Source organism: Caenorhabditis remanei, chromosome III (assembly GCF_010183535.1).
Source record: "Caenorhabditis remanei strain PX506 chromosome III, whole genome shotgun sequence".
NCBI lineage: Eukaryota > Metazoa > Nematoda > Chromadorea > Rhabditida > Rhabditidae > Caenorhabditis > Caenorhabditis remanei.
Genome location: NC_071330.1, coordinates 14,331,706 through 14,354,602, shown reverse-complemented (window position 1 = coordinate 14,354,602; position 22,897 = coordinate 14,331,706). Strand labels below are relative to the sequence as shown.

The following is a 22,897-nucleotide window of genomic DNA, read 5'->3' as shown; positions in this document are numbered from 1 at the left end:
ACTACTTTTGACGATTTCTGTACATATTTTAGGCACTATACCCAGGTTAGCCAGGAGATTTCGTCTCACAGGCCTTCTGGCTTTCCCAGAACCCATTTTTCTCATCCACGTCTTTCGCCATAAAAGCTAGATCTCCAAGACCATCTGGCCTTCCCAGAACGTCACTGGACTGCATAAGGCAATGAATGACACGGCACTGTTCCGTAAGCCTCGGGAGTACTTGTTCTGAAACTAAAACCATGAAAACTGAAATAAGAGGCTTGCCGAACCGGTGCGGTGATTATTCAATTCCAAATAACCACGGTACTATTCTGCAATTCTTGAGCAAATGTTAGGAGGTTCCAGCAAGTAAGTCTTGGCAAAAAATTTAAACCACACTGTACTTACCACTCTGGTTTCAAATATCTCAATCCACCACCGTTATTTTCGAGACGTGCAGGACAGTACCCATGTCATTTTCCTGTCATTTCCAATGACTATGGCGTTGTTCCGCAAGTCCCGGCTTCTGGTTAACAAGATGTTGGACGAGAGAATAGAATATTAGTATAGAAAATAAGCATATACAGTTTCTTGATACTCAAAATGCACAATTTCTACTATTCTGAGGTAAGAAAGTTTGCGTAGGGTTTTCCGAATGATAATGGGCACCGTGAGAAGTTTTCACAGGTTTAATTAGACCAGATAGTTAAACAAGTATGAGTTTAACGACTGAGATACATGCTTGCGTATTTATTGGCTGATATTCTAAAAACGATACAGTATCCCTAGTAACAGTACCCCCGAAATTATGGAGTCATAGGTAGCTCTTCGTTAGTATCTCTATTTCTACAGTAACCCACCGTCCTAAAACATTTGAAACAGCTCTGCAAAATGTACAACCAAATTACTTCATTCAAAAGAAATAAGATAATAAGATATCATATAAGAAGATAACATTAGGGTGAAATATTTGAAACATGGGATACATTATCACAATGGATTTCCGCGGCAAATCGGGCATCTTCGAATACACCGAGCACAAACTACGTGGCTACAATGAAAGGTTCTCGTCGTATTTAGACACATGACGCAGATGAGTCTGGAAAAAAGTTGTTATGGTTACTGTAGCCCACTTAGATATCTGCACCTTTTTATGCCGGTCACGAATTCAAAATCGTCAAAAAAATCATTGTCTTTCAAGGTGTTCGGCAATCGGAAAATCAATAGAAACGTGGCAGTGGGAAGGCTAAGGACTGCGTGAGGAGAGGAAGATCGATCTCAGATGGGAATGGGAGGCAGTCTATGAGAATACATAGAGATGGAAGTGATAATCGGGAGAAGAAGTGGCTGAGGGAAGACGGATTACCTGATGACGTGGAAACTCTTTAGGGTCAGCTGCAAATTGAGACTACGAAGACTTCCTTTTTGTAATCAGAATCCACGAAATCCTGATGGAGACTGTGTTATGGATCAATACGGTAGAGCAGAGCACATTGCAGAGCCCCAGCAGGATTTAGCAGATTTTGATTGCCGATTTAGAATTCGAGGGGTGGAAATGGTACATAGATCTCTAGTATAGCTTATTTTTTGGGATCCTACTAGATTTTGAGCTTCTGAAAGTCATAACGTCGTGAGGGTGGAGTTGAGAATCAATATTCTACCTCCGATCCTCTGAGTGTATAGAAAGGATATAATTATACCAGCCTGTCTCCCCCGCCTTCGGCGGTTGAGCCGGCTGGTCCCTCTTCATTCACGTAGTCATTGACTTTCGAATGTGCCCGCATGGCCGAGTGGTCTAAAGCGGCTGTTGCTGACCAAAGCACGCCAGTTCGGTTTTGCCCACTGGCTCAGTTTCTCTTCTCTTTCCAAAACCGCTGCGGACAGTGCCTCAGACAAACAGACAAACACCACTTGTCTTTTATATATAAGAATGATAGGGGAAGGGGCGGAGCCAAGGGCTTATTGCAGATTTGTCGAGATTTGTGAGGATGGAATGGGAGAATGATGGGTATGAAATACCATTCTGAAAAACAAAGTTTTCAGCTTTAGAAATGTGTCAAGACGGTACAGTAACCTACAATCCTAAATCACTTGAAGCAGCTTGCTCAAAACACAATGTTCAATCAATTTACTTTATTTTACAAAATGCAAATAATAAGAAAACACTGATAAAATAATCAGAACATCATTTTATTAACGACAAATCGGGCATCTTCCAACACGCCGCACACAAACCAAGTGGTTACAAGAAAAGGTTCTAGTTGTATCGAAACACCTGATGCAGATGAGTTTGGAAAAATATATTAAGGTTACTGTAGCCCACTTAGATTTCTACACCTTTTTATGCCGGTCACATATTCAAGATCGTCAAAAAAATCATGGTCTTTCAAGATGTTCGGCAATCCAAAGAGCTCGTTTCTCTGGTCTCGATGTCTGCGTTTCTCCTCCATCCTTTTGAGTGCATTCCGGATTTCGAAAGGGGACGCTGCATTTTTGAAGCGTTGGATCAGTAGTTCAAAACATCTCTGGTTTTTTTCTTCGATGTATTGTCCCCTCGACCACCAAGCAGCCTGAATTCTTGCTCCCAAATTTTCCTCCTCCTGATTGCCATTCTCTTCTGCTCTCGGTTCTGCACCACGGTTTTGGTTCTTGTAACGGTCCTTCTCGCACCAGAGAAAGTTGGCCAAGAACTCGATCGGGTACTCTGGACGGGCCCTTGCGAGAGCTTTAAGTCCTTGATGAAGAATCGGTACGACAGTAGACTCGAGATATTGTGCAGTCTGAATGCCAGTCTGTTTTCCTGTGGTAAGAACGATTGGTGGAACAACTGGGTTCTCGGTAGCCTCTGGATCAGTTCCTGGAGCAGCGGCACGATTTCTAGCAAGATCCGTCATCACTCCACAAATCAATCTCTCCCTTTTATCTAGTTGATCCCTGATGTTGAAGTTAGCTTGAATTCTTGTTTTTCCCTCTTCTTCTTGATTGTCAGGCACTTCTGTTCTCGGTTCTGCTCTTGCTTCTGGTCGATCTCGGGTGTTGGTAAAGGCGGCAGGAGCAACAGGAGCCGGCTCAGGTCTCTGGCTTGTCAAAATCTCATAGATGTGCATAGAGCTCGCTAAAGAGAGTATCCATGCAAAAACTTGGAGCCAATTTCCCATATCCATAGCAGTAAATATTACGTAAAAATGAGCAACGACGAGATAAATTCGAGTTTCGGTGAATTCCGAATAGCGTGGAGTGGGCATACGTGTATCAGCATGAAGTGTGATACACAAAAAGGAATATATACTCCCAGAATAGATTAACGCGTTGAGTTGAAGCGAGGACACAGTCTGAAAAAGATAAATTTAGTACTGTAGCTCAAAAGCAGAACTTACCTTTTTATCGTATCCCGAATAATACAGTAAATATCTGGATCTCATCGCCCATAGAATCACTGCCATGTATCCAATCAGCAACTCATTTCTAGACCGTTTTACCTCATTGACTTTCAGAATTTGATGAAGATAACGGATCAATTCAAGACATGTACCGACTAAGGTGATCATGGCGATGTATCCGGTGTATTGGAGACTATTCTGATTCGTTTTAGGTATCAATAGACTGTGTAATATTGTTGAGGCAAAGAATATTAGGGGAACGATTTTGCGGGTGATCATAGCCAGACGAGGAGGCAGAATGAAGGAAAGGACTGGACAGTCTATAGCAGATGAAGGTGTGTTTTGGCGGGAAGAACTGCAAATGGACCAGTAGAAGAGATAATGGAGGGCTTGGTGGAAGACAGTGGAGAGCAAATAGAGAGGCGGACGTCGTGGCAGTTTAGGAGAATCAATAGAAATGTGGCAGAGGGAAGACTAAGGACTACGTGAGGAGAGAAAAGATCGATCTCAGATGGAACCAGAGGAAAAATGTGAGGCCGTCAAATAGAGCAAATAAAGATTGGAGTGAGAATCGGGAAAACAAGTGGCTGAGGATGACGTGGAAAGGCCGATTCTAGAGATTCGTTGGTTTGAGAAGTGGCGAACGACAACTTGGGCCGTCTAGGACAACAAATAGAAATGATGACGTGGCAGGTGTAAATTAGGAGCATTGTAGGTGGTGAGGGATAGGTCTGGGTGGGAGACAATGTGGGGAGAAAATAATGGGAGATGACGTGAACAGTAATAAGCAGACTTGCAAGATTCCGGGCCGGCCCGCCGGCCCGGCCCGGCCCGGCCCGGTTTTGGCCCGGCCCGGATTTGAATTTTTGAACTTTTTTCACTACAATTTTTTGTCCAAAAATTTATTTTCTGAAAATGTTTCATATTTTTCCTCAAGTATATTTTTCAAAAACCTTCGAAACCTACAAAAAATTGTTTTTAAGAAATATTTTTCAAAAAAAATCGGGAAATTTTCGAAAAAAAAATTTGAATTTTTTTCAGTACTGAACTTCCGGGCCGACCGGGCCGGGCCGGGCCGGGCCGGGCCCTGGAAATTTTCATTCCGGCCCGGCCCGGCCCGGCCCGTTGCAAGTCTGGTAATAAGAGGAGAGAAAAAGAGCGTATAGAAGACGGTAACTTATATATAAGGGGGACAGATGTGGAAAAGTAGATGAGGCGGGAAGCCCCCTGGGAAAGTTCTGTCATTTCTGTTCACGTCGTCACTATCCCTTATTCACTCACATACTCACTCCCGTCTTCTATGATTCTCATCAAATACTTTCATCCTTTCCTTGTCTGGGGTATTGCAGCCTATCTGGTAATCAACAAATTCCAACCAAGAAACTACACTAAAGCTCTCGAACAATTTGTTATAATACAAATGTACACAACCTGTTTGCCAGCTTTTGCCTTCCATTTTGTTATATTTTACCGCAGTCAAGTTTCTATGGATAAACAGACTACAAATAAGTTTTTGATTGGGAAGGGAACAGCTGTGTTGTGTCCAATTGTGTCCACCTTTTTGATGGGTTTATTGAAAATTGATGAGAAGGTAAGTTTTTAATGACAAAAAATGATTTGTATAGTACAAGAACATTTTCAGATTATGCACCACATACAATTCACCCTACTTGGCTTTGCTCTTGTCTTCTTTTACTCTCCAAATATCTTCTTCTCATCCCTCTATCACCTACCAGCACCGTTGCAGAAGATACACAAACGTTTTCTAGTGACCCACGGAGCCATGATATTTTTTTTAATTCGAAACTATAAAGCAGAGACCGCCGAGATTTGTTTTATGCAAGCTGTTATGTGGATTTGGTCATTTGTGGCGATCCATGAGTTTTCGAGTGTTTATGGGATTGATTTGAGATCGAGGGAGGATTTTTTGAATTGGGATTACGAAGAGGAGCAAGACACTCCCGCTCCTGGGGCCGACCACAATTTTCCAGTCGTGGAACAAGAAATCCAAAATGATGGTCGAAACAAAGAAGAGCAAGATCCACTACACGATAGTTTTCGCCTCATGAATATCCCAAGGTATCTAGAAGCACTACTCGAACGTCTTTGGAATATGAAGCAGCTCAAGAAGACCTCAAGGTAACCATATAAACTACAGTAACCCATAACCCATACCCAATTTTCAGCGGATATGAATGCAAAATCTGTCTTCTCGACTACAGTACCACCAGGATTCCGAAAATTCTCAGCAAGTGTGGACACACGATTTGTGAGAAGTGTGCTGGTCAATTGTTGAAAGATGGTACTAGCATTAGATGCCCATTCTGTCGGGAGAGTACTGTAGTGCAAGGCACCGTGCAGCAGATGCCAAAGAACTACGAGTTGATGGAAGTTATTGAGATTTAAGAGGGAATCATACATTATTCTGAATTATTTTTCGTTTTTTTGTGAAATTTTTATTTTTGAATTGCAAGAACTGGAATAAATGATTAAATATGTTTCACTTCAACAACGTTAGGTGCTTCGAAACGCGTTACATTCTCATCTCAGGAATCTAGCGCTATATTCTAAGCAATATCAAAATAACAGATGATGTGACAGATGTGTGTGTGTGTATTGGCAGGGGTAACCAGGGAAGATTCCGATAGAGAGTAGATCAGGGGAACAGATGTGGATAGTAGACAGACAGATCTTCGCGAGAAGCCCCCTGGGAAAATTCTGTCATTTCTGTTTACGTCGTCCCTCATACTACCCCTTATTCACTCTCATACTCACTCCCGTCTTCTATGATTCCCATCAAATACGTTTATCCTCTCTTTGTCTGGGGTATTGCAGCTTATCTGGTAAGCAACAAACTCCAACCAAGACACTACATTGAAGCTCTCGAACAACTTGCGTTAATGTCATTTCACACAATCTGTTTGCCAGATGTTGCCTTTCTTTTGGTTATGTTTTCCTCCAGTAGTCAAGTTTCTATGGATAAACGGAAGAAAAATGAGTTTTTGATTTTGAAGGGAACAGTTGTGTTGTGTCCAATTGTGTCCACTGTTTTGATGGGTTTATTGAAAATTGATGAGAAGGTAAGTCTTTAATGGCAAAAAATTATTTGTATAGTACAATAACATTTTCAGACACATACAATTCACCCTACTTGGTTTCGCTCTTGTCTTCTTTTACTCTCCAAATATCTTCTTCTCATCCCTCTATCACCTACCAGCACCGTTCCAAAAGATACACAAACGTTTTCTAGTGACTCACGGAACTATGATATTTTTATTGATTCAAAACTATACAGCAGAGACCGGCGGGATTTATTTTATGCAAGCTGTAATGTGGATTTGGTCATTTGTGGCGATCCATGAGTTTTCGAGTGTTTATTGGATTGATTTGAGATTCAAGGGGGACTATCTGAATAATGATTTTGAAGAGGAGCAGGACACTCCCGGTGCAGAAGCCGATTACGATTTTCCAATCGTGGAGCAAGAGCAGGAACCAGAAATCCAAGATGACGGTCAAAATGAAGAGGATCACAATTTAGAAGCACTACTCGAACGTCTTTGGAATATGAAGCAGTTCAAGAAGACCTCAAGGTAACTATATAAACTACAGTAACCCATAACCCATACCCAATTTTCAGCGGATTTGAATGCAAAATCTGTCTTGTCGAGTACAGTACCACCAGGATTCCGAGAATGCTCAGAGGGTGCGGACACACGATTTGTGAGGTGTGCGCTGGTCAATTGTTGAAAGATGGTACTAGATTCACTACATACAACATAGCCAGTAGGTCCATTAGATGCCCATTCTGTCGGAAGATTACTGTAGTGCAAGGCACCGTGCAGCAGATGCCAAAAAACTACGATTTGATGGAAGTTATTGGGATTTAATATGAATTATTTTTATTTTTTGTAAAACTGTTGTTTTTGAACTGGCTGTTTTGAATTGACAAAACTGGAATAAAGTATTAAAGATGTTTTACTTCAACAACTTTAGGTTTTCAGCTCGTGTGGGTTACTGTGGCGGGTGTATTAGTTAACGTTATGATAGTTCATGTTTCATCTGGAGCTCTCTCACTCCTCTCGTCTTGAACTTTTGGCCAAAAAATTTTTGTTGAAAATTCTATAAATGTCCTATATTTTGAGAATAGAATCACTCCCAACCGATTGCTATTCAGAAAGTTACAGATTTTCGAAATGTTAGGAAAACATTGAGCTACCGTAACTCATTCAATTTCGTCTCAGGACCCGTTAAACTTATATATTCGGAATCAGCGCTTTGAGACGGTTCACAACTATATTAATACCCCCAGGTTCGGAGTGGTTGGGTCTCGACGCGAAAGTTACAGTGCCTTGGGTCCGGATTACTGTAGTTATTGTGGTGCGACCTAAATCGCTTCAAACCTAGTACAGTAGCTCCACAACACCTTTCCCGACCTGACTCCCAAAATATAAAAGCAAGCAACATTTTTTAACGTTTATCATTTATTTCAAAAATTATTTGTCAGTGTTCCAACTACTCCATCAATTCACACAGCGCATAATTCTTTGGTAACTCGGAGCTGATCGTACGTGTGATTCTGTTACAGGTAGGACAGACGGGTCACGTCAGCAAGATCGTCGAGAAAATCTTGGTCTTTCCAGGTGTTCGGCAATCCAAAGAGCTCATTTCTATAGTCTCGATGTCTACGTTTCTCCTCCATCTTTTTGATAGCATTCCGCATTCTGAAGGGAGCCGCATCATTTTTGAAGAAATGGATTTGATGAATACAGCGGATAAATTCCAGACATAAATCTGCTACGGCTACCGTCACGGTATATACTAAAATTGTGTAGATGAGATATAGGTGACCCCTCAAACTTCCAATTTTCGGTATCACTAGATCGCGTAATATTGTTGAGGCAACGTATATAAGAGGAACGATTTTGCGGTGGATCATTGCCAGACAAGGAGGCAGAATGAAGGAAAGGACTGGGAGAGTCTACAGCAGGTGAAGGTGTGTGTCGGGCGGGAAAACCTGCAAATGGACCAGTAATTTGAGGAAGGAGGGATTGGTCAGTGTGGCACTCCGTGGAGAGCAAATAGAGAGGCGGACAACGGACTATCAGGAGAAAAGTGACAGAGGGAAGAATAAGGATTGTGTGGAGAGAAAGACCGACAGATGAAATCAGAGAATGAAAGGGGGCAGTCAAATAGAGCAAATAAATATTGGAGTGAGAATCGGGAGAAGACGTTGCTAAGGGAAGACGGATGACGTGGAAAGGCCGACTCTAGGGATTCGTTGGCTTGAGTAGTGACGGACGACAACCTAGGATAGCAAATAGAAATGATGACGTGGCAGGTGTAAATTCGATAGATAATGACTGGTGAGGGATAGGTCTGGGTGGGAGACAATGTAGGGAGAAAATAGATGACATGGCAAATAATGAGAGTAGAGGGAAGGAGAGTATAGAAGACGGTAGCGTATCTCAAAAAATCTTTGACCGCTGGGAGAATTCTGTCATTTCTGTTCACGTCGTCCCTCACAGTACCCCTTATTCACTCTCATTCCTCTCCCGCTTCTATGATCCCCATCAAATATGTTTGTCCTTTCCTTGTCTGGGGTTTTGCAGCTTATCTGGTAATCAACAAATTCCAACCAAGACATTACAAAGAAGCTCTCGAACACTTTGCTTTAATACAAATGCTAACCAGTTTGCCTGCTGTTGCCTTCCTTTTGGTTGTCTTTTCCTCCAGTCCAATTTCGGTGGGATTTCTGATTGGAAAGGGAACTGCTGTGCTGTGTCCAATTGTGTCCACCTGTTTGATGCCGTTATTGAAAGTTGATGAGAAGGTAAGTTTTTAATGACAAAAAATGAATTGTACAGTACAATAACGTTTTCAAATTATGCACCACATACAGTTCACCCTACTTGGCTTTGCTCTTGTCTTCTTTTACTCTCCAAATATCTGTTTCTCATCCTTCTACCACCTACCAGCACCGTTCCAGAAGATACACAAACGTTTTCTAGTGACTCACGGAGCTATGATATTTTTATTGATAAAAAACTATAGAGCAGAGACCGCCGGGATTTGTTTTATGCAAGCTGTAATGTGGCTTTTGTCATTTGTGGCGATCCATGAGTTTTCGAGTGTTTATTGGGCTGATTTGAGATTGAGGGAGGATTTTTTGAATTTTGATTACGAAGAGGAGCAGGACATTCCCGGTGCAGAAGCCGATTACGATTTTCCAGTCGTGGAGCAAGAACCGGAAATCCAAAATGATGGTCAAAATATAGAGGATCACAATTTAGAAGCACCACACGAACTTCTTCGAAATATGGAGCAGCTCATAAAGACCCCAAGGTAATCATATAAACTACAGTAACCTATAACCCATCACCAATTTTCAGCGGATGTGAATGCAAAATCTGTCTTGTTGAGTACAGTACCACCAGGATTCCGAGAATGCTCAGCGGGTGCGGACACACGATTTGTGAGAAGTGCGCTGGTCAATTGTTGAAAAATGGTAGTACATCATTCATTACATTCTACAAAGCCAGTAGGTCCATTAGATGCCCATTCTGTCGGGAGGGTACTGTAGTGAGAGGCAGCGTGCAGCAGATGCCAAAGAACTATGAGTTGATGAAAGTTATTGGGATTTGAATTATTTTTATTTTTTGTAAAACTGTTGTTTTTGAACTGACTGTTTTGAATTGACAAAACTGGAATAAATGATTAAAGATGTTTCACTTCAACAACTTTAGGTTTTCAGCTCGTGTGGGTTACTGTGGCGGGTGTATTAGTTAACGTTATGATAATTCATGTTTCATCTGGAGCTCTCTCACTCCTCTCGTCTTGAACTTTTGGCAAAAAATTTTTCGTTGAAAATTCTATAAATTTCCTATATTTTGAGAATAGAATCACTCCCAACCGATTGATATTCAGAAAGTTACAGATTTTCGAAATGTTTTTTTCTTAACTTTGAACTACAGTAACTCACTCAATTTTGTCTCAGAACCTATTGCGATTACCTCAACAAACACCTAGAGAATTGCACAGAATACCTCAGCAACTGGAACACCGGATATAACGACTATATAAGGGAACGTCTGTACCCATTCAGTGTATCTTTTCTTCGTATTGAATCACTTGTCTGCCGCCCGCTAATGCCGTCCCTTTTTTCGCAACCAATTCCCCGTATCAATAGCAATAAACATTAGGTAAGAATGAGTAACGACGAGATGAATTCGGGTATGGGTGTATTCCAAAGGTGGTGGTGTGGGAATACGTGGATTAGCATTAAGTGTGATACACAGGAAGGAATATATACTGCCAGCATAGATTAACGCGTTGAGTTGTAGCCAGAACACAGTCTGAAAAGGGTATCGTTAGTATTATACTGTAGCTTATAAGCAGAACTTAATTCTTCATCGTATCCGGAATAATGCAGTAAATATCTGGATCTCATCGCCCATAGGATTACTGCCATGTATCCAATCAGTAACTCATTTCTAGACCGTTTTGCCTCGTTGACATTCCAAATTTGATGAAGATAACGGATCCCTTCTAGACATAAACCCGCGACGGGGACCGTCACGGAATACATGAGAACTGTGTAGATGAGATATAGGGGGACATGAACATTTTCACTTTCAGGTATGAATAGATTGTGTAGTATTGTTGAGGCAGCGTATAATAGAGGAACGATTTTGTGGGGGATCATCGCCAGACAATGAGGCAGGATTAAGGTACAGTCTACACTGCTCGACATAAGTATACGGCCACTTCGTTTTTCAATTTTTTTTCATAAATGAGGAAATCTTCTGCGAAATCTCCAATGCAGAAAAACACTGCTCCGTATGCACAAAATTATGCGATAGAAAAAATTAGATCCGTTTCCGTATTTTTCGAAAAAATTGATTTTTTGTGAAAAACAGCTTTTTTCGACGCGACATAAGTATACGGCCAGTACCTGAAAAATGGCGTAGAAGTCCAAACAAGTGTGAAATCAGCGAGAATCATATTTATAGTTCAAAGATGATTGTTTTGATGCACTTTCTTGGATTTCAAGTGCAGAAAATAAAAAAATTTTGAGCACAACTGGAAGAAAAATGCATTAAAGCTTGCAGCGCATTTATCAAGTTACTATCACCCTGATATTTTCTGTTAGCAATGAGAAAACTACAGAATTTATCTGGAATTATGTTTTGAACCAGTTTTAAAAACTTCCATCGCTCAATGAAATAGGCATTTGTGGCCTTTAATTACTATTTGGGATTTTTATGAACAATTATTCCATATCTTACCGGGAAAAAACTAGCTTACTCGGGGTCTGGAGGGGCGTCATTGAGAGAAACTAGCTGCCAACACAAACGGATAACTGACAAGAGAAGCTCGAGCAAAAAAAGAGTCTTGAAAGGTTAAAACATTATTGCAAGGCAAGAAAACAATGTCGTAGTAGTAGTTTCAAACTTATTGTTGCGGCAAAATTATTGTTATTCGGTTTTTGAATCCAGGACTCAGTTTTCGAATTTACATTCCATTTCCTTCTCAAAAAATTCATCCTTAATACAGCAAATAGCAGATGAAGGTGTGTTTCGGGCGGGACGATCTGCAAATCCAGTAAGAGAAATAATGGAGGGCTTGGTGGGAGACAGTGGAGAGCAAATAGAGAGGCGGACGTTGTGGCAGTTTAGGAGAATCAATAGAAACGTGGCAGAGGGAAGACTAAGGCCGCGTGAGGACCGATCTCATAGGGTTGAGGCAGTCAAATAGAGAGTTGAGAAGTGGCAAACGACAATGTGGGCCGTCTAGGACAGCAAATAGAAATGATGACGTGGCAGGTGTAAATAGGAGATAACGAGTAATGATGAGGGATTGATCTGGGTGGGAGATAATGTGGGGAGAAAATAGTGAGAGATGACGTGGCAAATAATGAGAGTAGAGGGAAGGAGAGTATAGAAGACGGTAGCGTATCTCAAAAAATCTTTGACCCCTGGGAGAATTCTGTCATTTCTGTTCACGTCGTCCCTCACATTACCCCTTATTTACTCACATTCTGCCATTTCCTCATGATTCCCATCAAATACGCTTGTCCTTTCCTTGTCTGGGGTTTTGCAGCTTATCTGGTAATCAGCAAACTCCAACCAAGACATTACACTGAAGCTTTCGTACAACTTATGTTAATGTTATTGCTCACAATCGGTTTGCCATATATTGCTTTCCTTTTTGTTATCGTTTCATCCTTTCAAGTTTCGGTAAATAAACGGATTAAAAATGTGTTTTTGATTGGGAAGGGAACAGCTGTGGTGTGTCCAATTGTGTCCACCTGTTTGATGCCGTCATTGAAAGTTGATGAGAAGGTAAGTTTTTAATGAAAAAAAAAAGATTTGTATAGTACAATAACATTTTCAGATTATGCACCACATACAATTCGCCCTACTTGGCTTTGCTCTTGTCTTCTTTTACTTTCCATATCTCCTCTCATCCCGCTTTCACCTGCCAGCACCGTTCCAAAAGATACACAAACGTTTTCTAGTGACCTACGGAGCAATGATATATTTTTTGATAAAAAACTATAGAGCAGAGACCGCCGTGATTTATTTTATGCAAGCTGTAATGTGGCTTTTGTCATTTGTGGCGATCCATGAGTTTTCGAGTGTTTATTGGATTGATTCGAGATTGATTAGGGACTCTCCGAATGGGGATTACGTAGAGGAGCAGGACATTCCCGGTGCAGAAGCCGATTACGACTTTTCAGTCGAGGAGCAAGAACCAGAAATCCAAGATGATGATGAAAATGAAGAGGAGCACAATTTAGAAGCACCACACGAACGTCTTCGAAATATGGAGCAGCTCAAGAAGACCCCAAGGTAAACATATAAACTACAGTAACCCATAACCCATACCCAATTTTCAGCGGATGTGAATGCAAAATCTGTTTTGTTGAGTACAGTACCACCAGGATTCCGAGAATTCTCAGGGAGTGTGGACACACGGTTTGTGAGAAGTGCGCTGGTCAATTGTTGGAAAGTGGTACTAGTACATCATTCATTACATTCTACAAAGCCAGTACGTCCATTAGATGCCCATTCTGTCGGGAGGGTACTGTAGTGAGAGGCAGCGTGCAGCAGATGCCAAAGAACTATGAGTTGATGGAAGTTATTGGGATTTGAATTATTTTTATTTTTTGTAAAACTGTTGTTTTTGAACTGACTGTTTTGAATTGACAAAACTGGAATAAATGATTAAATTTCACTTGAACAACTTTAGGTTTTTAATTAAAGTTATGATAGTTCATGTTTCATCTGGAGCTCTCTCAATCCTCTCGTCTTGAACTTTTGGCAAAAATAACCACGAAATCCTGATAGAGACCGAGTTAAGTGTCGGTACAGTAGAGCAGAGCACATTGCAGAGCTACAACCCCAACAGCATTTAGCAGATTCTGATTGCCGATTTGGAATTCGAGGGGTGGAAATGGAACATAGATCTGTAGTATAGCTAATTTTTTGGGATTCTACAAGATTTTGAGCTTCTGAAAGCGTCGTCTGAGTTGGAAATCAGAATCTATATTCTGCCTCTGATCGTCTGAGTGCACAGAAAATTTAGGTTCATATAGGGGAAGGCTTATTGCTGATTTGTATCGATTTGTGGGGATGGAATAGGAGAATGATGGGTATGAAATACCTTTCTGAAAAACAGAGACTTCAGCTCTAGAAATGTGACAGGGCGGAACAGAAACAGCTCTTATCTTGCTTAAACCACAATGTTCGACCAATTTACTTTTTTTAAACAATGCAAATAATAAGAAAACATTGATAAAATCATCAGAACATCACTTTATTAACGGCAAATCGGGCATATTCGAATACACCGAGCACCAACAATGTGGTTACAATGAAAGGTTCTAGTTGTATCGAAACACCTGATGCAGATGAGTTTGGAAAAATATATTAAGGTTACTGAAACCCACTTAGATTTCTGCACCTTTTTATGCCGGTCACATATTCAAGATCGTCAAAAAAATCATGGTCTTTCAAGATGTTCGGCAATCCAAAGAGCTCGTTTCTCTGGTCTCGATGTCTGCGTTTCTCCTCCATCCTTTTGAGTGCATTCCGGATTTCGAAAGGGGACGCTGCATTTTTGAAGCGTTGGATCAGTAGTTCAAAACATCTCTGGTTTTTTTCTTCGATGGATTGTCCCCTCGGCCACCAAGCAGCCTGAATTCTTGCTCCCAACTTTTCCTCGTCCTCCTGATTGTCAGGAACTTCTGCTCTCTCTTCTGGTCGTTTTCGGATGTTGGTAGTGGCGGCAGGAGCAGCTGGAGCAGGTTCAGGTCTCTGGCTCATTAAAATCTTGTCATGCTCTTCTGCTATCGGTTCTGCACGGTTTTGGTTTTTGTAATGGTCCCTCTCGCGCCAGAGAAAATTGGCCAAAAACTCGATCGGGTACTCTGGACGGGTCTTTGCAAGAGCTCTAAGTCCTTGCAGAAGAATCGGTACGACAGTAGTCTCGAGATATTTTCTAGTGGTAAGAACGTTTGGTGGAACAGCTGGGTTCTCGGAAGCCTCTGGATCAGTTGCTGGAGCGGCGGCACGATTTCTAGCAAGATCTGTCATCATTTCACGAACCAATATCTCCCTTTCATCTAGTTGATCTCGGATGCTGGAGACAGCTTGAATTCTTACTTTTCCCTTTTCTTCCTGATTGTCAGGCACTTCTGCTCTTGCTTCTGGTCGATCTCGAATGTTGGTAATGGCGGCAGGAGCAACAGGAGCAGGCTCAGGCCTCTGGCTCGTCAAAATCTCATGGATGTGAATAGAGCTCGCCAGAGAGATTATCCATGAAAAAACTTGGAGCCAGTTCCCGATATCCATAGCAGTAAATATTACGTAAAAATGGGCAACGACGAGATAAATACGGGTTTCGGTGAATTCCGAATAGCGTGGAGTGGGCATACGTGGATTAGCATGAAGTGTGATACGCAGGAAGAAATATATACTGCCAGCATAGATTAGCGCGTTGAGTTGAAGCCAGAACACATTCTGAAAAAGGTATCGTTAGTATTATACTGTAGCTTATAAGCAGAACTTACCTTTTTATCGTATCCCGAATAATACAGTAAATATCTGGATCTCATTGCCCATAGAATCACTGTCATGTATCCAATCAGCAACTCATTTCTACGCTGTTTTACCTCATTGACTTTCAGAATTTGATGAAGATAACGGATCAATTCAAGACATGTACCGACTAAGGTGATCATGGCGATGTATCCGGTGTATTGGAGAGCATTCTGTTCCGTTTCAGGTATCAATAGATTGTGTAATATTGTTGAGGCAAAAAATATTAGGGGAACGATTTTGCGGGGAATCATAGCGACTCGTACGGAATATGAGGATTGCCGAGGAGACAGAATGAAGGAAAGGACTAAAGAGTGTTGGACAGCAAATATCAAATGAAGGTGTGTCTCGGGCGGGACGATCTGCCAATGGACCAGTGAGAGAGAAAATGAGGGATTGGTCAGTGTGGGAGACAGTGGAGAGCAAATAGAGAGGCGGACGTCGTGGCAGTTTAGGAGAATCAATAGAAACGTGGCAGAGGGAAGTCTAATGACCGCGTGAGGAGAGTAAAATCGATCTCAGATGATTGTGGGAGGCAGTCAAACAGAGCAAATAGAGATGGAAGTGAGAATTGGGAGAAGAAGTGGCTGAGGGAATTCTGATTCTCGGGACGGGTTGGCTTTCGAATGAACTCGTTGGGATCAGCTACAAATTGAGATTCTAGATTCCATTTCTGTAATCAGAATTTATCAATTCCTGCTGGGGACCGAGTTAAGGGTCGGTACGGTAGAGAAGAGCACATTTTAGAGCCCCAGCAGAAATTAGCGGATTCCGATTGCGTATTTTGAATTCGAGGGGTGGAAATGGTACAAAGATCTCTAGTATAGCTGATTTCCTAGGAATATTTTAGATTTTGAGCTTCTGAAAGTCTAAACGTCGTGAGGGTGGAGTTCAGAATCAATATTCTGCCTCCAATCCTCTGAGTGCACTGGATGTTTAGGTTTATATAGGGAAAGGGGCGGAGCCAAGGGTTTATTGCAGATTTGTCGAGATTTGTGTGGATGGAATGGGAGAACGATGGGGTATGAATTACCAATTTGAAAAACAGAGATTTCAGCTTTAGAAATGTGGCCGGTACAGTAACCCACGACCTTAAACCACTTGAAGCAGCTTGCTCAAACCACAATGTTCAACAAATTTACTTTATTTTATAAAATGCAAATAATAAGAAAACATTGATAAAATCATCAGAACATCACTTTATTAACGGCAAATCGGGCATCTTCCAACACACCGCACACAAACCAAATGGCTACAAGAGAAGGTTCTAGTTGTATCAAAACACCTGATACAGATGAGTCTGGAAAAAAGATATTATGGTTACAGTAGCCCCACTTCTAGATTAATGTACCCTGTTATGCCGGTCACGTTTTCAAGATCGTCGAAAAAATCAGTGTCATCAAAAAAGTTCGGCAATCCGAGGAGCTCGTTTTTCTGGTCTCGATGTCTGCGTTTTTCTTCCATCTTGTTGACTGCATTCCGGATTTTGAATGGGGCTGCAAAGTTTTTGAAGCGCCCGATCAGTAGGTCAAAACATATATGGTTTTTTTCTTCGATGGATTGTCCGATCGGATACCAAGCAGCTTGAATTCTTGTTCCAAAATTTTCTTCCTCTTCGTGATTGTCAGGTACTTCTGCTCTCGGTTCTGCTCTCGCTTCTGGTTGATCTCGGATGTTAATAGTGGCGGCAGGAGCAGCAGGAGCAGGTTCAGGTCTCTGGCTCACCAAAATCTTGTAGATGTGCTGAGAGCTCATAAAAGAGAGTATCCATGAGCATAATTGAATCCGATTCCCCGTATCAATAGCGGCAGATACCAAGTAAAAATGAGGAATAGCCAGAAGAATTTGGGTCTCGGTAAAAACCAGGAGACGTGAGAGAATACTTTGGCGTGGAGTACTTACAGTAGCGATCATAGGTGAGTACACCTGCATACTTTCATATGTATCTCAGCTGAAATAAGTCCGTTTTGCACAAACTTTTTTTTCAAAGATAGCTGAAACATTCAGCAATACGAACATCAGTTTTTTGAAATAAGTCCAATTCTGATTTTTTTGATAATCGATTTTTCCTGATCGTGATTTGAAAATTCGAAAAAAAACTTTTTATTTTTCTCTTGGAGTTATTGAGTTTTTAATGTCAAAATGTTGCAAAGCACTCAAATAAACAAAAAATTATGTTAAATCAGCATTCTACTTTCTGAGCATCGTGCCACAGCTCCAGAAGTCAAAAGTAGTGACCTTGGGAAAATCTTCATAACTCATCAAAAAATGCTTCAAATCTGTCAAAACATGTACCAAAAGATGTGTCTTGAGCTTTTCTACAAACGAACATCAAAAAGTTACATTTTTAGAAAAAATAATTTTCCTAATTTTTTTCACTCAAATATTTCTTATTCCCATTTTTTATCCTAATTTTCGATATTTTCTGACTATAAAACGAACACAACTCTCACAAACTGGATACAAAGTGTTTTTCCACACATGATCAAACACATTTCTGCATTCTCTCTTTGTTTTACAGCCAGAAAATATCGAAAATTAGGATAAAAAATGGGAATAAGAAATATTTGAGTGAAAAAAATTAGGAAAATTATTTTTTCTAAAAATGTAACTTTTTGATGTTCGTTTGTAGAAAAGCTCAAGACACATCTTTTGGTACATGTTTTGACAGATTTGGAGCATTTTTTGATGAGTTATGATGATTTTCCCGAAGGCACTAATTTTGAATTCTGGAGCTGTGGCACGATGCTCAGAAAGTAGAATGCTGATTTAACATAATTTTTTGTTTATTTGAGTGCTTTGCAACATTTTGACATTAAAAACTCAATAACTCCAAGAGAAAAATAAAAAGTTTTTTTTCGAGTTTTCAAATCACGATCAGGAAAAATCGATTATCAAAAAAATCAGAATTGGACTTATTTCAAAACACTGATTTTCGTATTGCTGAATGTTTCAGCTATCTTTGAAAAAAAAGGTTGTGCAAAACGGACTTATTTCAGCTGAGATACATATGAAAGTATGCAGGTGTACTCACCTATGATCGCTACTGTATACTATGAGGTATGAACCACAGGAAGGAATATATACTGGCAGCATAGATTAGCGCGTTGAGTTGATGAGAGGACACAGTCTGAACGGGCATCTCTAGTACTGCAGCTCATAAACAGAGCTTACCTTTTCATCGTATCCCGAATAACACTGTAAATATCTGGATCTCATCGCCCATAGAATCACTGCCATGTATCCAATCAGCAACTCATTTCTAGACCATCGGACCTCGTTGACCTTCAGAATTCGTTGAACATAACGGATCAATTCAAGACATGTACCAACTAAGGTGATCATGGCGATGTATTCGGTGTATTGGAGACCATTCTGATCCGTTTCAGGTTTCAATAGATTGTGTAATATTGTTGAGGCAAAGAATATTAGGGGAACGATTTTGCGGGTGATCATTGCCAGACGAGGAGGCAGAATGAAGGAAAGGACAAGATAGTCTATAGCAGATGAAGGTGTGTCTCGGGCGGGAAGACCTGCAAAAGGACCAGTAGAAAAAATAATGGAAAGATTGGTCAGATGAGAGTGAGGATCGGGAGAAGAAGTGGCTGAAGGAAGATGGAGACGTGGAAAGGCCGATTCTAGGGATTCGTTGGCTTGAGTAGTGACGGACGACAACCTAGGATAGCAAATAGAAATGGTGACGTGGCAGGTGTATTTGGTCGGGGTGAGAAACAATGTGGGGAGAAAATGATGGGAGATGACGTGGACAGTAATAAGAGGAGTGGGAAAGAGCGTATAGAAGACGGTAACCTATATATAAAAGGGACAGATGTGGACAAGTAGATGAGGCGGGAAGACCCCTGGAAAAATTCTGTCATTTCTGTTTACGTCGTCGCTCATACTACCCCTTATTCACTCTCATACTCACTCCCGTCTTCTATGATCCCCATCAAATACGTTTATCCTCCCCTTGTTTGGAGTTTTGCAGCTTATCTGGTATTCTGCAAACTCCAACCAAGGCATTACGAAGAAACTTTTGAACTACTTATATTAATGCCTTTGCAAACAATCTTTTTGCCAGTTGCATTCTTTGGAGAAATCCGTCTCTTCGGTCTACTTTTCGAAATTGATAAGGCTAAACTGCATAAAATTGAGTTGCTGATTGGGAATGGTGTAACTATACTGTGTCAAATTGTGTCCACCTTTTTGATGGGTTTGTTGAAAATTGATGAGAAGGTAAGTCTTTAATGACCAAAAAATGATTTGTAGAGTATAATAACACTTTCAGATTATGCACTACATACAATTCACCCTACTTGGCTTTGCTCTTGTGTTCTTTTACTCTCCGATTATCTTTTTCTCTTCCCTCTATCACCTACCAGCACCGTTCCAAAAGATACACAAACGTTTTCTAGTGACCCATGGTGCTATGATATTTTTTTTGATGCGAAACTATAAAGCAGAGACCGCCGGGATATGGTTTATGCAAGCTGTAATGTGGATATGGTCATTTGTGGCGATCAATGAGTTTTGGAATATTTATTGGAGTGATTTGAGATTGAGGGAGGATATTTTGAATAGGGATTACGAAGAGGAGCAAGACACTCCCGCTCCTGGGGCCGACCACGATTTTCCAGTCCGTTCCTGGGGCCGACCACGATTTTCACAACAAGAACCGGAAATCCAAAATGATAGTCGAAACACAGAAGAGCAAGATCCATTACACAAAAGTTTTCGCCTCAGGAATATCCCAAGGTATCTAGAAGCACTACTCGAACGTCTTTGGAACATGAAGCCGTTCAAGAAGACCCCAAGGTAACCATATAAACTACAGTAACCCATAACCCATAGCCAATTTTCAGCGGATGTGAATGCAAAATCTGTTTTGTTGAGTACAGTACCACCAGGCTTCCGAGAATGCTCAGCGGGTGTGGACACACGATTTGTGAGCAGTGCGCTGGTCAATTGTTGAAAAGTGGTACTAGTACATCATTTATTACATTCTACATAGCCAGTAGGTCCATTAGATGCCCATTTTGTCGGGAGAATACTGTAGTGCAAGGCACCGTGCAGCAGATGCCAAAGAACTATGAGTTGATGGAAGTAATTGGAATTTGAATTATTTTTTGTTTTTTGTAAAATGTTTATTTATTAATTGAATGTTTTGAATTGATACAACTGGAATAAATGATTAAAGATGTTTTACTTCAACAACTTTAGGTTTTCAGCTCGTGTAGGTTACAGTACCGGCTAAAAGTTAACGATGTGTAAATCCATGTTCCATCTGGAGCTCCGTCGCTACTCTCGTCTTGAACATTGAGCTACCGTAACTCACTCAATATCGTCTCAGGACCCGTTAAACTTGAATATTCGGAATCATCGCTTTGAGACGGACGGTTCACAACTATATTAATACCCCCAGGTTCGGAGTGGTTGGGTCTCGACGCGAAAGCTACAGTGCCTTGGGTCCGGATTACTGTAATTATTGTGGTGCGACCTAAATCGCTTCAAACCTAGTACAGTAGCTCCACAACACCTCTACCGACCTGAACTCCAAAATATAAAAGCAAGCAACATTTTTTAACGTTTATCATTTATTTCAATACAATATCATGAAAATTCAGAATAAAAATTATTTGTCAGTGCTCCAACTACTCCATCAATTCAATCAGCGCATAATTCTTTTGTAACTCGGAGCGAGTCGTAAATGTCATTTTCCTACAGGTAGGACAGACGGGTCACGTCAGCAAAATCGTAGAGAAAATCTTGGTCTTTCCAGGTGTTCGGCAATCCAAAGAGCTCATTTCTATGGTCCCGATGTCTACGTTTCTCCTCCATCTTTTTGATAGCATTCCGCATTATGAAGGGAACCGCATCATTTTTGAAGAACTGGATTAACAAATCCAAACATAATTCGGTTTTTTCTCGAATGCCTTGTCCCCTCGGATACCAAGCCGCTTGAATTTTTGCTGCGAAGATTTCCCCCTCTGACATCATCGCTTCATTGCAATGGGGAGAAAAAAAATGGTCCATGGAATGTTCATCTCGGTTCTGGTTTTCCGCGTTGTAAATATCCTTGTGAAGCAAGAGGAAGTCGGCCAAGACCTCTATGGGGTTCTCTGGAGGATACTTGGCGAGAATTTCGAGTCCTTTTAGAAGAATTTGTACGACAGTTGAGTCAAGATATAGGCTGGTTGGAACGGCGGTATGAGTGCCAGTCTGGTGTCCGGCGCTGGTGTTTGGTGGAACAGCTGAGTTCTCGGTACTCTCTGATTTAGTTGCTGGAGCGGCGTCACGATTTCTAGCTAAATCCCTCATCACTCCACAAATCAATCTCTCCCTCTTGTCTAGTCGATCTCGGATGTTGGGGGTAGCTTGAATTCCTGCTCCTCAATTTCCCTCTTCTTCCTGATTGTCAGGCACTTCTGCTCTCGTTTCTGCGCGATTTTCGCCAAGAGCCCTCTCATCTAGTCGATCTTGGATGTTGGGTGTAGTGGAAGGAGCAACAGGAGCAGGCTCAGGTCTCTGGCTTGTCAAAATCTCATAAATGTGCATAGAGCTTGCCAAAGAGATTATCCATGCAAGTACTTGAAGCCAATTTTCCGTACCAATAGCTGTAAACATTACGTAATAATGAGCAACGACGAGATAAATTTGGGTTTGGGTGTATTCCAAGGGAGGGGGAGTGGGAATACGTGGATCAGCATGAAGTATGATACACAGGAAGGAATATATACTCCCAGCATAGATTAACGCGTTGAGTTGTAGCCAGAACACATTCTGAAAAGGGTCTCGTTAGTATTATACTGCAGCTTATAAGCAGAACTTACCTTTTTATCGTATCCCGAATAAAACAGTAAATATCTGGATCTCATCGCCCATAGGATCACTGCCATGTATCCAATCAGTAACTCATTCTTACACCGTTTTACCTCATTGCCTTTCAGAATTCGATGAACATAACGGATCCCTTCAAGACATAAACCCGCGACGGAGACCGTCACGGTATACATGAGAACTGTGTAGATGAGATATAAGGGGACATGAAAACTTTCACTTTCAGGTATGAATAGCTTTTGTAATATTGTTGAGGCAGCGTATAATAGGGGAACGATTTTGCGGGGGATCATTGCTAGACAAGTCTAATTGAAACCTATAAGATTGATCCTCACGCAGTTCTTTTTTTCCCTCTGCCACTTTTCCCCTGATTCTCCTGCTGCCACGTCGTCAGCCTCTCTATTTGCTCTCCACTGTCTCCCACACTCCTTATTATCTCTCCCCCCAAATTAGTGGTCCAATTTGCAGGTCTTCCCGCCCGAGACACACATTCATCTGCTATAGACTGTCCAGTCCTTTCCTTCATTCTGCCTCCTTGTCTAGCAATGATCCCCCGCAAAATCGTTCCCCTATTATACGCTGCCTCAACAATATTACAAA

At 41.2% G+C, this 22,897-nt stretch overlaps 10 protein-coding genes across 10 annotated transcripts; 5 read left to right on the top strand and 5 right to left on the bottom strand.

The window, feature by feature from the left end:
• Positions 1–46: 46 nt before the first annotated feature.
• Positions 47–3,638, bottom strand: GCK72_011331 (uncharacterized protein; the record flags this gene model as incomplete). The annotated part of the gene is made up of 3 exons (XM_053728378.1): positions 47–225; positions 2,303–3,311; positions 3,357–3,638. 3 exons carry the CDS (start codon positions 3,636–3,638, stop codon positions 47–49), a joined length of 1,470 nt encoding a protein of 489 aa, XP_053587955.1.
• A 1,207-nt stretch (positions 3,639–4,845) lies between these two features.
• Positions 4,846–5,765, top strand: GCK72_011330 (uncharacterized protein; the record flags this gene model as incomplete). Its single annotated transcript, XM_003094168.2, has 3 exons — positions 4,846–4,950; positions 5,002–5,498; positions 5,546–5,765. The coding sequence occupies 3 exons, from the start codon at positions 4,846–4,848 to the stop codon at positions 5,763–5,765; spliced, it is 822 nt and encodes a 273-aa protein (XP_003094216.2).
• A 924-nt stretch (positions 5,766–6,689) lies between these two features.
• GCK72_011329 (uncharacterized protein) lies at positions 6,690–7,246 on the top strand (the record flags this gene model as incomplete). Its single annotated transcript, XM_003094170.2, has 2 exons — positions 6,690–6,949; positions 6,997–7,246. The coding sequence occupies 2 exons, from the start codon at positions 6,690–6,692 to the stop codon at positions 7,244–7,246; spliced, it is 510 nt and encodes a 169-aa protein (XP_003094218.2).
• Positions 7,247–9,039: 1,793 nt separating this feature from the next.
• Positions 9,040–10,001, top strand: GCK72_011328 (uncharacterized protein; the record flags this gene model as incomplete). Its single annotated transcript, XM_053728377.1, has 3 exons — positions 9,040–9,189; positions 9,259–9,701; positions 9,749–10,001. 3 exons carry the CDS (start codon positions 9,040–9,042, stop codon positions 9,999–10,001), a joined length of 846 nt encoding a protein of 281 aa, XP_053587954.1.
• Positions 10,002–12,944: 2,943 nt separating this feature from the next.
• GCK72_011327 (uncharacterized protein) lies at positions 12,945–13,513 on the top strand (the record flags this gene model as incomplete). The annotated part of the gene is made up of 2 exons (XM_053728376.1): positions 12,945–13,210; positions 13,258–13,513. 2 exons carry the CDS (start codon positions 12,945–12,947, stop codon positions 13,511–13,513), a joined length of 522 nt encoding a protein of 173 aa, XP_053587953.1.
• Positions 13,514–14,164: 651 nt separating this feature from the next.
• On the bottom strand, positions 14,165–15,603 carry GCK72_011326 (uncharacterized protein; the record flags this gene model as incomplete). The annotated part of the gene is made up of 3 exons (XM_053728375.1): positions 14,165–14,262; positions 14,311–15,382; positions 15,433–15,603. 3 exons carry the CDS (start codon positions 15,601–15,603, stop codon positions 14,165–14,167), a joined length of 1,341 nt encoding a protein of 446 aa, XP_053587952.1.
• A 1,177-nt stretch (positions 15,604–16,780) lies between these two features.
• GCK72_011325 (uncharacterized protein) lies at positions 16,781–18,916 on the bottom strand (the record flags this gene model as incomplete). The annotated part of the gene is made up of 2 exons (XM_053728374.1): positions 16,781–17,386; positions 18,635–18,916. 2 exons carry the CDS (start codon positions 18,914–18,916, stop codon positions 16,781–16,783), a joined length of 888 nt encoding a protein of 295 aa, XP_053587951.1.
• Positions 18,917–19,904: 988 nt separating this feature from the next.
• GCK72_011324 (uncharacterized protein) lies at positions 19,905–20,578 on the top strand (the record flags this gene model as incomplete). Its single annotated transcript, XM_053728373.1, has 2 exons — positions 19,905–20,275; positions 20,323–20,578. 2 exons carry the CDS (start codon positions 19,905–19,907, stop codon positions 20,576–20,578), a joined length of 627 nt encoding a protein of 208 aa, XP_053587950.1.
• Positions 20,579–21,178: 600 nt separating this feature from the next.
• Positions 21,179–21,778, bottom strand: GCK72_011323 (uncharacterized protein; the record flags this gene model as incomplete). Its single annotated transcript, XM_053728372.1, has 1 exon — positions 21,179–21,778. One exon carries the CDS (start codon positions 21,776–21,778, stop codon positions 21,179–21,181), a length of 600 nt encoding a protein of 199 aa, XP_053587949.1.
• A 72-nt stretch (positions 21,779–21,850) lies between these two features.
• On the bottom strand, positions 21,851–22,473 carry GCK72_011322 (uncharacterized protein; the record flags this gene model as incomplete). Its single annotated transcript, XM_053728371.1, has 2 exons — positions 21,851–22,240; positions 22,291–22,473. 2 exons carry the CDS (start codon positions 22,471–22,473, stop codon positions 21,851–21,853), a joined length of 573 nt encoding a protein of 190 aa, XP_053587948.1.
• Between the last annotated feature and the right edge of the window lie 424 nt (positions 22,474–22,897).